Genomic DNA, 14,194 nt, shown 5'->3' on the forward strand with positions numbered 1-14,194 from the left:
GCTCTCTGCACCACGATATACAGATTTGCAGAATCTCGAAGCTTAGCGTTTCTTCATGAGGACGCACTCTAACTCCAAAACGGGGGTCAAAACGCGTCTAGAATGGAAATTTGGTCACACACTTTTGGTCCAAAGGATTGTATGAAACCGTGATATACACGCTCTCCAAAAGAAATCACCTCAATCGAAGATCGTTGACTATGGCTCCCTCAAGGGGAGGTCACCTAATAAAAATGTTACCTATCACGTGAGCTCAATAGAAGGGTATTTAAAGTTCTTGAAATTTACAAAAATATATATAAATAAGGGCATTGTTTTTTCAAATTTGAAAAACACTTACAGATTTTAAAAGAAAAGGGTACATTGTATTTGTAACAAAATTCACAGATAAGGGGTTTTACAAACATGTTTTGAACGCACGTGATATGGTAGTTTTACACATAATGAACCTCCTGAGGTCTCCCGGGAATACCAAAGCCGCTTCGTAGAATGCTCCTTCTTGTTTCTCCAAGATCCTTAGACATAACCAGGGTCTGAACCATGTCAAGAGATAGAGAAGGAGAGAGCTTTGAGCTCTTGTAAGCATACATACACACAAATACACACACACACACACACACACAAAAAGATGGAGGCAAAAGATTGTACTTCTTCTTCCTTCACAAACTCAAGATAAAAGGTCTACAAAACATAAGAAAAAATACAACATAAAAAGGGAAACTAGTACAACGGTCTAATATAAATCGCTAGTGAGTGAGGTGAGTAGATAAGTGTAACATCACTCTAGTAGGTGGATAATCTCGGTGTAGTATAGCTATAGTATCATTGGAGAAGATATGTGTATACACCAAGGCGTGCAAATAATGATGTTAAATTATCTTCTCTAAAGTCATATTTTTCCTGGCTTTTTTGTCCTCCCCTTCAATGTCCCCTCCAAAGTGTTCTCTACTATTTCTTCTACTCTCCTTCTACTGCTCAGTACACTAACATTTTTTATAGTCTCTTTTACATAGCCTCATATATTCATGTTGCACTAATTTCATATGTATTAAGGCCTTTCCTCCTCTTTGGAAATAAAAAATAGCATGAGACAAGGAAGCACTTAATCGATTCTTTGAGATGAAAAATCATTTAATATAGCAAAACAGCCCACTTTTACTAGTAAACAACTAAGCAACGTCTTTTTTGATACCCGGATTAGGGTTACGACGGGATTTGATCATGTTGTGTTGATCGACAAATCCCATACCGCCATGTTGACAAGTAAATAATGACATTCATCCTTTGAGAGTAGCATGTTTTAGCAACACAAAACAAGAGTTTTGCTCATTATAGAAGCTAACCAAAAACATCTCACGACACGAGCTGATGATAGTCATGCATCACTTGTATGAATTTTAGCTTCATCCTGTTAAGGAAAAACACAGTTGTTCATACGTTAGTGTTCATTTTTGTGCATTGTATCAAATTAAACCAGATGCTCCACTGCTTGTGCAAGTCCCTCATCAATTCCTTTTGGGAGTAATATATATATATATATATATATATATATATATATAGATATATATAGATATATATATATATATATAAATATAAATATAAATATAAATATATATATATATATATATAGATAGATAGATAGATGTATGTATGTACGTACATATAATATTAAAATATAAAAATGTGGATAAGTGTTTTTAATTTATTTTCTCTTTTTGAAAAAAACAAGAAAATTCTTCACTTAATTTGTTCGATAGATAATGTCCATGGACACCAACCATTTCCACATTATAGGGAGAATATCTTTAGTTTCACATGTGAAATATCTTTGATAGAATGAAAAAGTGAAGGTAACCCACCACCCATATTTTGCTTCTCATGGTCGACATGAACCATGTTGTGCAATATATATGTCAAGCAGGTTTATTAAGATTTTTTTTCTAGAAGTAATATACCTCTTACCATAAAATGATGGTGAAAATCTTTACAAGAGTTCGGAAACAAGGGTGGTTCAATTCATAAATTTATGCTTTATGATAAAAGTGGAGAAACTTTAGTACACATGTTCAAATCTATGGCTTATTTGGTTTGGTTTGAGAGACTACCCTTTTTATTTGGATTATATCCGGCCACCAAACTACATCGAACTACATCAAATATTACGGTTTATGGAAGCCTATCGAAGAAACTGTCCCTCAAAATTTTTTTCTGGTGAATGGAGAGTCGCAAGTAGACTTTTGAAGGTATGTACTGCGGATTGGTGAGAAATTAAATGGGTTCATGTTTGGCTACTTTCATAAGCATAAGTGCTTAATGGGCAAGTTCACCATCTAGCTAGGATAGTATCCCTTGGAACACACTTGTTTTTGCAAGCTATGTCCAACATTACGGAGGCAAGGGAGCCATCTCATGGGATCATTTCATAGAATGTGAAGCGAGACCGTGCGGCTAGACAGACACGCAAAAGCAAAAGAAGCTATAAAGACTTTTAATACAAAGACTTTTAATACCACATAAATAAAAAAAATGCGGGAGTGTGTGCCTTTCAATTGTGATTTGACCTGACTTGCATATTGTTTGGGAAAAGGTAAACCTGCAAAGCTGAAACAATAGAAACTTAGCTCTTGCACTAAAGAAATACCTTTATTTGGAGTGCCTTTTCTTACTACCCATGAATTTAGCACATACTTTTCTTTTGTGTGTTTTATAAATTCAGAGAGTTCCCTATAATTAATTTCAAATTTGAAGGCAAGAAAGTCTACAAAACCTAAAAAAATTCAAAGATATTTAATGTAGTAAATTTACCCGTAAATTTTCAAGTTAATGGAAATTTCTATTTTCGATTACTGAGGATTCCGAGCACATTTAGAGCATTTTACTTTCATATGAATATATATCGGCATTGTTTTGAGCCGAGGAGCAACTCCCATCAAAAACTCTTTGGCAAAAAACAATTTACGATCGAGGCTCATTAGAAGGCTCGTACGAGATAGATTTAAAAGACGGGGTCGATCACTACGTCAATATCAGCGTGCAGGGGATGAGGATGGTACAAGAGAGCCTATATTATTATATTCATGAAGGGGGCGAGAGTAGCAGATGCACAGCTTCGTCCATGAGACAAAAAACATCCTGCATGTGCTGAAGATTTTCGCGGACCACCTTGGCAGCGTGGCAGCTCTGCACCCCTTGCACGATGTCCCACACGCCATTGCCGATGCTCAAAAGTGGCACAGCGGCCATGACCTCGCCCGAGATAACCTTCCCTACGAGGCTACTCGTCGCCATAACACAAGAAAGCACGGACAGGCCTTGCTTCTGCACCCACTTCCGCAGCTCACCGTCACTCAGTAACCTGGGGGGACCATCCAGCTCAAAGTGCTTCTTGAACTTTCCGCTCTGGAGAAGCCTCTTCAAGACGCTGTGTATTCGGTTCACGTCAAGCTGCTGCCGGCGCTGCTGCTGCATAGGGAGCACGTCTGAGATAAGCTTTATACCCCTCGGGTGCATCACCTGTTGCAGTTTCTGCAGAAGACCCAGTAGCTCGTCCAAGGCATACTGCATTTTCAGGGTCCTTTCGCAAAAAATATGGGAATGGTGACGCAACTCATCCAGGCGCGCCTTGGATACGAGCTTCTGCGTCAGATGTCCACCCGCGGTGGTGAGACCGCCTGCAGCCCCCAGCGCCGCTCCCGCCGCCACCAACGGTAAGGTGATGCCGAATGTAAACGGAGCCAGAGCAGCACCCAGCATCGCCATTGCTCCACCTGCTGCAACAGCACTCCCACCTGCAGCTCATTACCCAACTTCATCAAGAAACAACTTCATCAAAAGAAAGAGAGAGAGAGAGAGAGAGAGAGAGAGAGAGACTTTATTATCGCTCTTGAAGGTCAAATATGAGCTATGGGACCAAAGATACATGTGATGTATTTCTCTCTCTATATATAGGTCAAATATGAGGTATGGGACCAAAGATGCATATTATCTGTGTGTGTGTGTGTATACATACACACACACATATACACATACATGCATGCATATATATACATATGTGTGTCTGTGTTTGTGTGTATCTACCACATTCCCACTAGTCACATCGCTAATGGGGAGATCCATTAAAGAGAGAGTCGGGGAGGGGGGGGGGGGGTTATAGAGACTAGGAGAGAGAGAGAGAGAGAGAGAGAGAGACCTTGTTGAGAGTAGAAGAGAGAAAGAGAGAGGGTCCTTGTTGAATAGTAGAAGAGAGAGAGAGTAGGAGAGAGAAAGAGGTAGTATGAGAGTGAGAAGAAGGGGGGGGGAGAGATAGTGTGAGAGGGAAAAAACTGTGGAAAGAGAAAGAAATATATAGGGGAGAAAAAGAAAATCCTCGGGGAGGAATGTTAAAAAAACAAGTGATAAAATCACAAGGCCTCCCATTATAAAGACTACATCTTAATGCGTTGATGCTAGGGTTGGGTGGAGAGAGGGCGGGGAAGGTTCAAGCAGCAAGGGGTGCTTGCATGTTTGTGGCTTGGCTCCCTACTTGGGAGGCTGTTCTCATCAACTAGAGGTTTTAACTTGGTGGGCATGGTGGGTAAGGTGGCAGTTTTCCTTTAATGTCGGCATCCCCATTCAAAGTCTGTTTTTTGTTGATACTCTTCTCAAGCGGCTCACTTTTTGCACCTTCTTGATGCTCCTCTTGGTGAGTTTGGACATACTTGAGTGGGGCGATAGACCACCCGATGTGGTGGCATCCCTTGTCTCCCCGGTCTCTTCATTTCCGCGACTTCCATGTTTGCCATGGTTTACAGGATAGGTGGCTCCCTTTGTAGGAAGCTTCAATTGGTCTTTGTGTAGGGTGCCTCACTTTCTAGCCATAGATGGATCCCATGCTTGGTGGTGCATGGGTGTGAGGTCCCCACCCCGTCGTATCAAACAACGGATCTGATGGTAAACCTGGAGGCCACTAGATCTATAGCGGAAGCAAACAAAATGGTTCAGGGTTCAACTAGCGGACGATCGCTCATCACAAAGTGATTTGAGTTCGAGCCTACTAGCAATGTGATCTAGCTCCACCTCGCAGGGGAAGCGTACTTAACTATCTAGCGATCCTAAGACCCACCTTCCAAGAGGAGAGAAACCCCGAGTGCCTTTTTCCCCATGTTTCAGAGGCACGTACTCTCGAGGATTCGCCGCTCTAGGGGCAATGAGTAATACCAATATCGAGTAAGCACTATGGGGACAGAGAGTTCCCGACCAATCGGGACCACCCATCTCGTAGGCATTGGCAACCCGAGCCAAGCCCCCACTTTCCACCCCCACACTCACACTTCCTCGTGTGACCTAGCTAATTACTACCACGAAGGTTGTTCAACATAGATATTCCTTCTTTAATTCCAAATCACATGGTTCGTTAAAACAGCCCTTCAACCAGTATTGCAAACAACACCAAGACAGAATTCTAGTAAAAATTCTACTCAAACTTATTCATAAAAGTTCCAATGTTCTGGAGGTACAACATCCCCCCTCCAGCGAAAGTTCACTCCTCCCGTTGTCGCCTAGCTGCCCATACAACTAGGTATGTCCACCGCATAGAAAGCACGACATGGACATTCCCACCGCTTAACCAACAGACATGGGTTCCCACAGCTTAACCAGTAGTCGTGGGTATCCACCGCTTAACCAGCAGACGTGGATTCAAGAGCCCTTAACCAGGAACTCTGCCCCCTGTGATCAGTAGGGGGTTCATGACTAATTCAACATTGGAAATAGAATGAACATGCCGAGCTAAATTTTCCCTAGCAGACATTCTTTCCTATTGCAAACAGCATTCCCATCAATCATTTCCTTCCTACTTTAGAACTTAATGTACAATGCTTTCAATGCTGAGGTTTTCGTCGGATTTCTCCAACATGTTTGGGGATATGAGCATTCCTAACTAGCGTATGCAATGTTAGTTTAAACAACTTGAATAAAAACATGATCTACCTCTTCCCCTTCTTCATCGATGGCCCGTGAGATGGCCGGTATTTGTTCCTCCATGGGAGCCTTCCCCTTCCCGTTGACATTGCTCGTTCTTGCCTCGCGATTGTGGGCACCACCGAAGCGAGTCCTTTTAACCGGGGCCATTTCTCACTACTTTAAATGATTATCTTGGAGAAAGAGCTAAGGTTCGCAAGCATCATAACAGTCCAATGGGTAGATTAGTGACATTAATTAATCCCTCCTATATGATAGATCTAGATTTTTCATAAAGCAATCATTAAGGATGGCACATAATCCTATGGGAACCGGCTCTAAAGATAATTACTCGTCAGCTTGCATGATTAAGAATAATAGGATTTCACTAATGGAATTATCAAAGAGATGAATCAAGTATGATTAATCTCTTTCCTAGCAATTAGAGGATGCAGAGTCACCGCATGCATAGGTGTGAGAAAAACCATCTCTTAGAGACTTAATGATAGATTAATCTTACCTTAATTATATCTTAATGCATAACAGAGATGAATCTAAATCAGCTACAATATTAATGCGTGATAGAAAGAGTGGTTCTCATCAATCTACACAATTACTAGCTTACCGATTAATTACTATACTGCCTAGAGAGAGAAAATTCTGGTAATTATTCTCTAATCATTAATTGAGAGTGATGAATGGCTGATCATTCAGCTATGGGATGATGATTACATAATAGAATATGGTTAATGAGAATTTAGAGAGTAATTATAGAGAATTACGACTAGGAATAAGCATAATGGACGAGGAATTTAGATGGTAATGAAAATAATTTACAGATGGCATTAATTAAACCGTGGTTACCGTGATTAAGGGCTGATAATCCTTTTGATTCTCTGATCTAATCGAGCTTCTTGAGGCGAGAATTCGACAGCACCTCCCTCCTTGCTTCTCCTTCAAAAGGTGTGTGTTCCGGCAGCACCTTCCTAGAGTGTGTGTAGGTGTGTGTGTGTGCACTGTGTGTGTGAGCATATATCTCCGTGTGTGTGTGTGTGTGTGCACTGTGTGTGTGAGCATATATCTCCGTGTGTGTGTGTGTGTGTGTAGGCCTTTAAATAGGATCCTACAGGCTGAAAATCGATCTCAGTTGCTAGGGTGAGCACTCAGTCCTTGCATGGCAAGTCCAGTTGCCTACCCACCAAGTGTCCAGTTGGCTCAGTAAACTGACTCTCACACTGAGTTGCAGGCTTGGCAGCTTCCCCAAGACTCCCACAAAGCAAGAGGGCGCCCCCTAGCTGCTAAAGCAGGTCTGGAGTGGGCTGGGACCTATTCCCACACAGCCTCAGGCCCCCGGTGCCTCCGGACAATTTTTAGAAAATTTGATTTTAGGCTAAAACGGGCGATACGAGACAGATTTTGACGCCGTAAATTGCTATACTAAGCTTTAACTAAGACGTACGGGTTTGAGTACCTGCCATATTTAGCAACCCCCTCGGGGTCCGAAAATGCATTTTTTTCAAATTCGGGGTATGGGTGTAGATTTTCGAGACGGTCAAAACTAAACGGGTCGGGTGACCAAAAACTTACTATATTTGGAAAATTTTCACAAAAATTATTTTAATTCACATTTCGAAGCTTTATGATATTTTAAACATCATGGCACTGACAGAATTCGGAAAACTGCTAAAAATAATAACTTTTTTTCATTATGATCATTTCATGGTACAAGGGTGCTCTTTTTGGTTGGGATCAGAAACCTTACAACGGGATCCATGTATTGGCTAGACTCTAGCATGACAGACTATATAATTCTTTTTTAGAACATAACTTATCTCTTTTGTGAGTATTGCCAAAGAGAGTAAAGACACCTAATAGTGACGAACAATACACATTGTAAAAGAGAGAACAATCAGATCTACAGACAAAATGCAGAGAGATAAACAAGAGGAAAAAAAAGTGACAAAATTAAGAAGCCTGCCTACAATTGATAGTTAGATTGGTCATATCATAAAATTTAGAATGCTTCAAATAAAATCTTACTTTTAAGTCGCTAAATCATTTGCAAAATGGTGGCTAGATTTAAAGCTTGCCTTGAAGAAACTCGTATAGTTTTCACAAGATTTTAGAGAAGATGCTCATGTTCATCTATTTGAACTAAGAGCCATAGATCATGGTCTCACACCAAGCTAACCAACATGTGCAAAGTGAAAGTGTTTTATTACTAAACATACCTAAAATTGTTGATTGGTGGAGAGAGAGAGAGAGAGAGAGAGAGAGAGAGAGAGAGAGAGAGAGAGAGAGAGAGAGAGAGAGAGATACTGAAGCAACTTCAAACCATCTTGCGTTCATTGCAACATGACAGGATTGAAAGGAATCATTACTAGAACAACATACAGTAATAGTGTTTCAAGAACATCTAAAAATAATCAAGTATCTTAAAGGGTTAAAAACTCGAGAAGGGGCGGCTAAACTACCAAGTAAAGGACATGGTTTTGGAGGGTAAGACCTCCTCAATTGCACAAGGCATTAAAGAAAAGTCACCAAGAAAACATTATTGAATATTAAATAACATCAATGTCTTTATTTAAAGTCTTAAGAGTACAACATCTTAAAGGTTTGTGTAGGCGAGGAGGGGCGGCCCAAGTAAAGGACATGGTTTCCTCGAAGAAAAGTCCTCCAAAGATACTAATTTTATACAGTATTTAAATTGTCTTATACATTTTAGCAAAACTATTTCAATAAATGAGCTAAAACTTTCCACTAGGCACACATTACAAGAAAAGCATTTGAATGCGCTACGTTACTAGCTCCAATTGATTTCGTTTCTCTCAAATTCCAGTTGTGCTCCATTTGCATGAACAAGCATCATTTATCCATGAAAAATGGTTCAAAGATTGCCACTACACATACATAGCAGAAGGGGGAATAACCCATAGCAAAAAAAAGCCTCGAATATTGTTGATATGCTTCATCTAGAATAAAATAGTGGCAACAATACAATACAAAAATTAAAAAATCAACCCATTACACATAACAAAGAGCGAACATGGCTTGGCCAAAAAAAAACCACTCAAAATTGAGCACAAGGCGAGCACACGAAATTTTTATTCCAATCATTGTGTGCAAGGTTGCCCTCATAGAGTCTTCTATAGAGTCAGGCCCCGCTTCTGCATAGGACAAAGCTGCATGCTTTTGCGCTTCTCTCACCAAGCATAGAGGGAATATATGATGTAACAAGGAAATTGGTGTGTCAATTGTACCTGCTGAAAGAGGGGGTGAGAGATGTCGAACCCTTTCCCTCCACTTTGAGAACAGAGGACTAGGTTGACTTTGAATCTCTCATCCCTACCTCGTGTGCTAAGCAGCCTTTGAGATGTTGCCATCATACTTGGCAGAGGGATAGCCTGTGCATGCATAGTTTTCCTCCTAAAAATGCTCTCATTTTAAGCATACCTAGTGGGACCTGAACTGAAATCTCGCTCTATGTTGCTCACTCAAGCCAATGGAATAACTAGCCAAGCTAGAAAGTATTGGGTAGGGAAGATCTTTGGTTCTAAGGCAGCTAACCCGATCTGAATGGTCGGGCAAGTCAATTGGCAGTGCTCATGGATCCTCATCTGCACAATAGGTCAAGAATGCAAGGCCTTCCACCCCATATTTGCCTTTGACGACTTGCCCTACGGCAACACCTTTTTCAAGAAGGTAACAGGGAGATACAAGGATGGTTGGCTAATGGTGGATTCTTTGAGGAGCACTCATCCTACTGGCCATCGCCACTTGAGACCATCATGCCTTTGCAACACAAACGTAAACCATCTCTCTCTCATCACCATGGGCTCTCACAGACAGCCTGTCTCATTTCCCCCTTGTCTTGCATGGTAATAAACTATGATATGTCTATCAAGAAGGCAATCACAAGCCCCGATGTGCAACCACTACTAGCTGTTGTTTTCAAGGCTCCGCAATCAACGTGTATACTAGCTATGGCCACTTAATATGACATCTTTTCTGATGCATAAGATGAAAAAGAGGAGGAGGAGGAGGAAGAGAGAGAGAGGGAGGGAAGGAGAGAGAGAGTCCTAAATATTTGCTAGTTGTTGCACATAGAGACCATCTGTAGCTGTGTGGGTCAGAGAGAGAGAGAGAGAGAGAGAGAGAGAGAGAGAGCGAGCAAGTAGTGGCATATTTAAAGTTAAAATAATGAAACAATTACAAAGTAAATACAATGGGTTCTCAGGGGTGCAATCGCAGGTCCTTTCACCGCTTGCAAAACTACCACAATTGTGCTCTTAGATTCTTTTCTCTTCATTAGCTCAACCCTCATCGCTGCTCAATCGAGAGATAGCCACAATCTCCTCATTTCCGTTAAGCTTCACATCCTCTTCATATCAGCTTGCGTGGCATCTCTCGAGAATTCCACTTCCTCGATCTGCCCCACACACATACAAAGAGGCACTTTAGGATTGCATTGACTTGCTGAGTAACACCGTGGATCTGCTCCATCTCAGTTGAGGTCTAAAATCATACCACTATACCTGCTCTGATAAGCTCCACCAGCACAATGTACCTCCAACAGTGGTGGTGAAACTTTTGAAGTGGGTGGGGGACACTTCCCCTGCAGCCACAGTTGCGCTCGCAATAGCAAATATCTTACATTGTTGCATCTCGCCTTGAAAATCCAGATATTTCTCTCTCACCTTGCTCTTGACTGCTTGTTGGCGCTGACCTGTAGAGCCTTGCACCTCAGTGAGCAAGGATCACCTCACACAGCAAGGAGACCTACAATAAACAAAAGCATCGTTAGTGCATCATTTTAAGTGGAGGAGAAGGAAAATCGAGTGTAGTATATCACCTTCGAGCAAGAGGAAGGATGCTCTCTCTCTCTATCTCTCTCTCTCTCTCTCTCTCTCTCTCTCTCTCTCTCTCTTCACACACACACACACACACACACACACACACACATACACACAAACAATTTAACTATGTGGCACCACTAAATATAGCCGAGAGACAGAGGTAAAAAGGTGAGAGTTGGAGAATTTGTATATTGGGCTCATAACTCACGCGGAGCTGGAGGTCAGGGAAGCGGGCGACTGCATGGAAAGAGCAATTCCTTTGTTTTTTTTGGAGTGGAGGCCCTAGGGGAATTTTTTGGATTGGAGGGGAAACATATGCAGAGTTTGACACGTGTGAAGGGCTTCACTTAGTTATCGATATAATAAGTTAAATTTATAGATTGAGAGTATCACCCAATCCCATTCACCAATACAATAAATAGTTTCATATTTTTAGTCCACTCATACACATTGGATCCGTCACATTTTTCAACAACCCACCACCACCACTCATGACTCTTTCTTGAATGTTGCAGTGCACTCACCAATCAAACATTTTCATTTTCAAACAACAAGTGATAAAATCACAAGGCCTACCTATGATACACTGTATTGAAACAAAGACGATTGATTGGTCATGTAAACTTATGAAAAAAGGTGATAGATTTTTTAGTTGCTTACTTATCATTCTCTAACAATAGAGAAGATTGGAGCAATAAAATAAGAATAAACTTTGCTAAATAGTGAAGGGGTAAATTAGACTTGATAGAACCTCAACTAAGAAAATAATAATATTAATCCTCTGAAAAACAAGTTTGGAGGGATGTAGTACACTTGGACAATCAATCCCTAACAACACTACAAGAGGTCACTTGAATTCTGGAGCCACATTACCGGTGTCACTGGTGGGTGCCGGTATATGTGTGTGTATTTATGGAGGAAGCTAAGGTTTTTTAAAATTTGATTTTCAAATTTCTAACGCCTCTCCTGGCATGTATTCCGACGACAGCGCTAATGCGCATACCGATGCCTCTTCCGATGGCTGTACCGACAACTATCCTGATAGCTGTACCGACGGCACCTGCAAAAATCGAAACCGTGTCGGGCATTCTCCGCGTATTTCTCTTAGTTCTTGCACATTTTCTCAAGCTCTCCTCTTCCCCATCTCTCACAGATCTGTTGCGATACATGCGTCGGAGGTGCTAATCTTGCTTGTGGGTTAGCGCATAGCACTAAGGTAAGATTGTTTTCATGTTTACTTGTAGATTTAGGGTTTAGGGTTTAACTTTGTGTTTGTGTGTGCGTTTTTGCAAGTTCCAGGACTTTTACAACAACTTTCATTGCTCAAATAGGACGAATGTGAGTGCTCAAACCTTTAAATGCATATTAAGTTTATTTAAATTACTTTGTATATTAAGAAAAGAAAATTTCGTGCTTTAAACTTTGAATGCTTTTCAAAAAAATAGGATTTGTTATGTGAAATTTCATTATGAAAATTTCTTTAAGTTAATGAAAAAATCTTGTTTTGAAGAAATGTTTTATTGAATTATGTCGTTTTTCAAATTATGTAGTTGATGGGGTTTATGTTTTAGGTTAAGTTTAGGTTATAAGTTAAGTTAAATGAGGTTAGGTTACGTTAAGTTAAGCTACGTTGTTATGTTAGGTTATATGTTGGATTAGGTTAGGTTATCTTATACGTTAGGCTAGATTAAGTTAAGCTACGTTAGGTTATGTTAAGTTAGGTTAGGTAAAGCTACATTAGGTTAAGTTAAGTTTAGCGACGTTCGACAATACGACAAGCCATAGAGTTTACCCACAGCGCATATTAAAAAAAAAACAATGGCGATTCGTTCGTCAATACGTCAAGCCATAAAGCTTATCCACAACACATATGCATTGTGGGCAAGTTCTATGGCTTTCCGTATTGCCAACAGCTCGCCATTGTGTTGTTTATATGTCTGCAAGCGGTTTTCAAGTCCTAAAATAGCACCATGGCGAGCCGTTTGGCAATACGGCAAGCCATAGATCTTTCTTACAATGCATATGCATTGTGGAAAAGCTTTATGGCTTGCCGTATTGCCAAACAGCTCACCATGGTGTTGTCTATATGTTTGCGAGCGATTTTCAAGCGCTAAAATTATCTCGTGTCCCTAAAAACAACACAATGGCGATCCGTTTGGCAATACGAAAAGCTATAAAGGTTAGGGTAGGTTTAGGTTATAGGTTAGGTGAGATTATAGATTAGGTTAGAGCTAACGACGGCATAATAGTCTCCAAAATACAAATGGACCACGAATATGACTCGTGTACTTCTAAAAACGCAAACGGTTCAGTTAGGTTAGGTTATAAGTTAGGTAGATATTATAAGTTAGGTTACATTAAGTTAAGTTAGGTATAGGTTTTACGTTAGGCTAGATTATAGGTTATGCATAACGATTATAGGTTAGGTTAATTAGAGCTAGTGTCAAATTAATAGTAGATGACTCATGTACTTTTAAAAATGCAAACGGACTTCGGTTAGGTTAGGTAGATGTTATAAGTTAGGTTGCATTAAGTTAGGGTAGGTATAGGTTTTATGTTAGGTTAGATTATAGGTTAGGCATAACGATTATAGGTTAGGTTAGAGCTACCATCAAATTAATAGTAGAAAAAACGCAATTAGACTTCGAAGATGGCTCATGAACTTCTCAAAATGCAAACGGAATTCGGTTAGGTTAGGTTATAGGTTAGGTTTAGGTTATAAGTTAGGTTACATTAAGTTAGGTTAGGGTTATGTTAGGTTAGGTTAGATTATAGGTTAGGTTAGAGCTAGCGTCAAATTAATCATAGAAAAACGCAATCAGTCTTCAAAAGTGCACACAGACATCACGAACCTTAATATATAGTCATTGACCTTAAGTTAGGTTACATTAAGTTAGGTTAGGGTTATGTTAGGTTAGGTTAGATTATAGGTTATGTTAGGTTAGGTTACATTAAGTTAGGTTAGGGTTATGTTAGGTTAGGTTAGATTATAGGTTAGGTTAGAGCTAGCGTCAAATTAATCATAGAAAAATGCAATCAGTCTTCAAAAGTGCACACAGACTTCACGAACCTTAATATATAGTCATTGACCAATAAAGACGAGATATTACCCTATGGTCCTAATCTCCGCGCACCTCTAGATCAAGGTGTGCGGGGATCGGGCCTGGTTAGAGAATGTGAGGTTGTTAGAGCTAGCAGAAAATAGTTGGCAAAATACAATCAGACTTCAAAAGTGCACACAGACTTCAAGAAGTTTAATATATAGTCATTGACCAATAAAGACGACATTATTACCCTGTGGTCCTAATCTCCGTGCACCTCTAGACCGAGGTGTGCGGGGATCGGACCTGGCTAGAGAATGTGAGGTTGTTAAAGCTTTTCATGTACTTAGTAGTGTGTAG

At 40.3% G+C, this 14,194-nt stretch overlaps 1 protein-coding gene across 1 annotated transcript; it reads right to left on the bottom strand.

Annotated features, from left to right (window-relative positions):
• Positions 1–3,075: 3,075 nt before the first annotated feature.
• Positions 3,076–11,962, bottom strand: LOC147456892 (uncharacterized). The gene is made up of 2 exons (XM_086513250.1): positions 11,797–11,962; positions 3,076–3,788 (listed from the first exon to the last, which is right to left on the bottom strand). Exons 1-2 carry the CDS (start codon positions 11,960–11,962, stop codon positions 3,076–3,078), a joined length of 879 nt encoding a protein of 292 aa, XP_086369376.1.
• Between the last annotated feature and the right edge of the window lie 2,232 nt (positions 11,963–14,194).

The sequence above is a fragment of the Adiantum capillus-veneris genome, chromosome 5 (assembly GCF_014529385.1).
Source record: "Adiantum capillus-veneris isolate H3 chromosome 5, ASM1452938v2, whole genome shotgun sequence".
In the NCBI taxonomy this organism is placed as follows: Eukaryota; Viridiplantae; Streptophyta; class Polypodiopsida; order Polypodiales; family Pteridaceae; genus Adiantum; species Adiantum capillus-veneris.

Bases quoted from the DNA above. Each gene is read 5' to 3' on its own strand.
- LOC147456892 (XM_086513250.1), bottom strand. From the start codon at position 11,962: ATGTATCGCAACAGATCTGTGAGAGATGGGGAAGAGGAGAGCTTGAGA. The intron at 3,789-11,796 runs GTATGCGCATTA...AATGAGCTGCAG, and splicing joins AGCCATCGGAAGAGGCATCG to GTGGGAGTGCTGTTGCAGCA.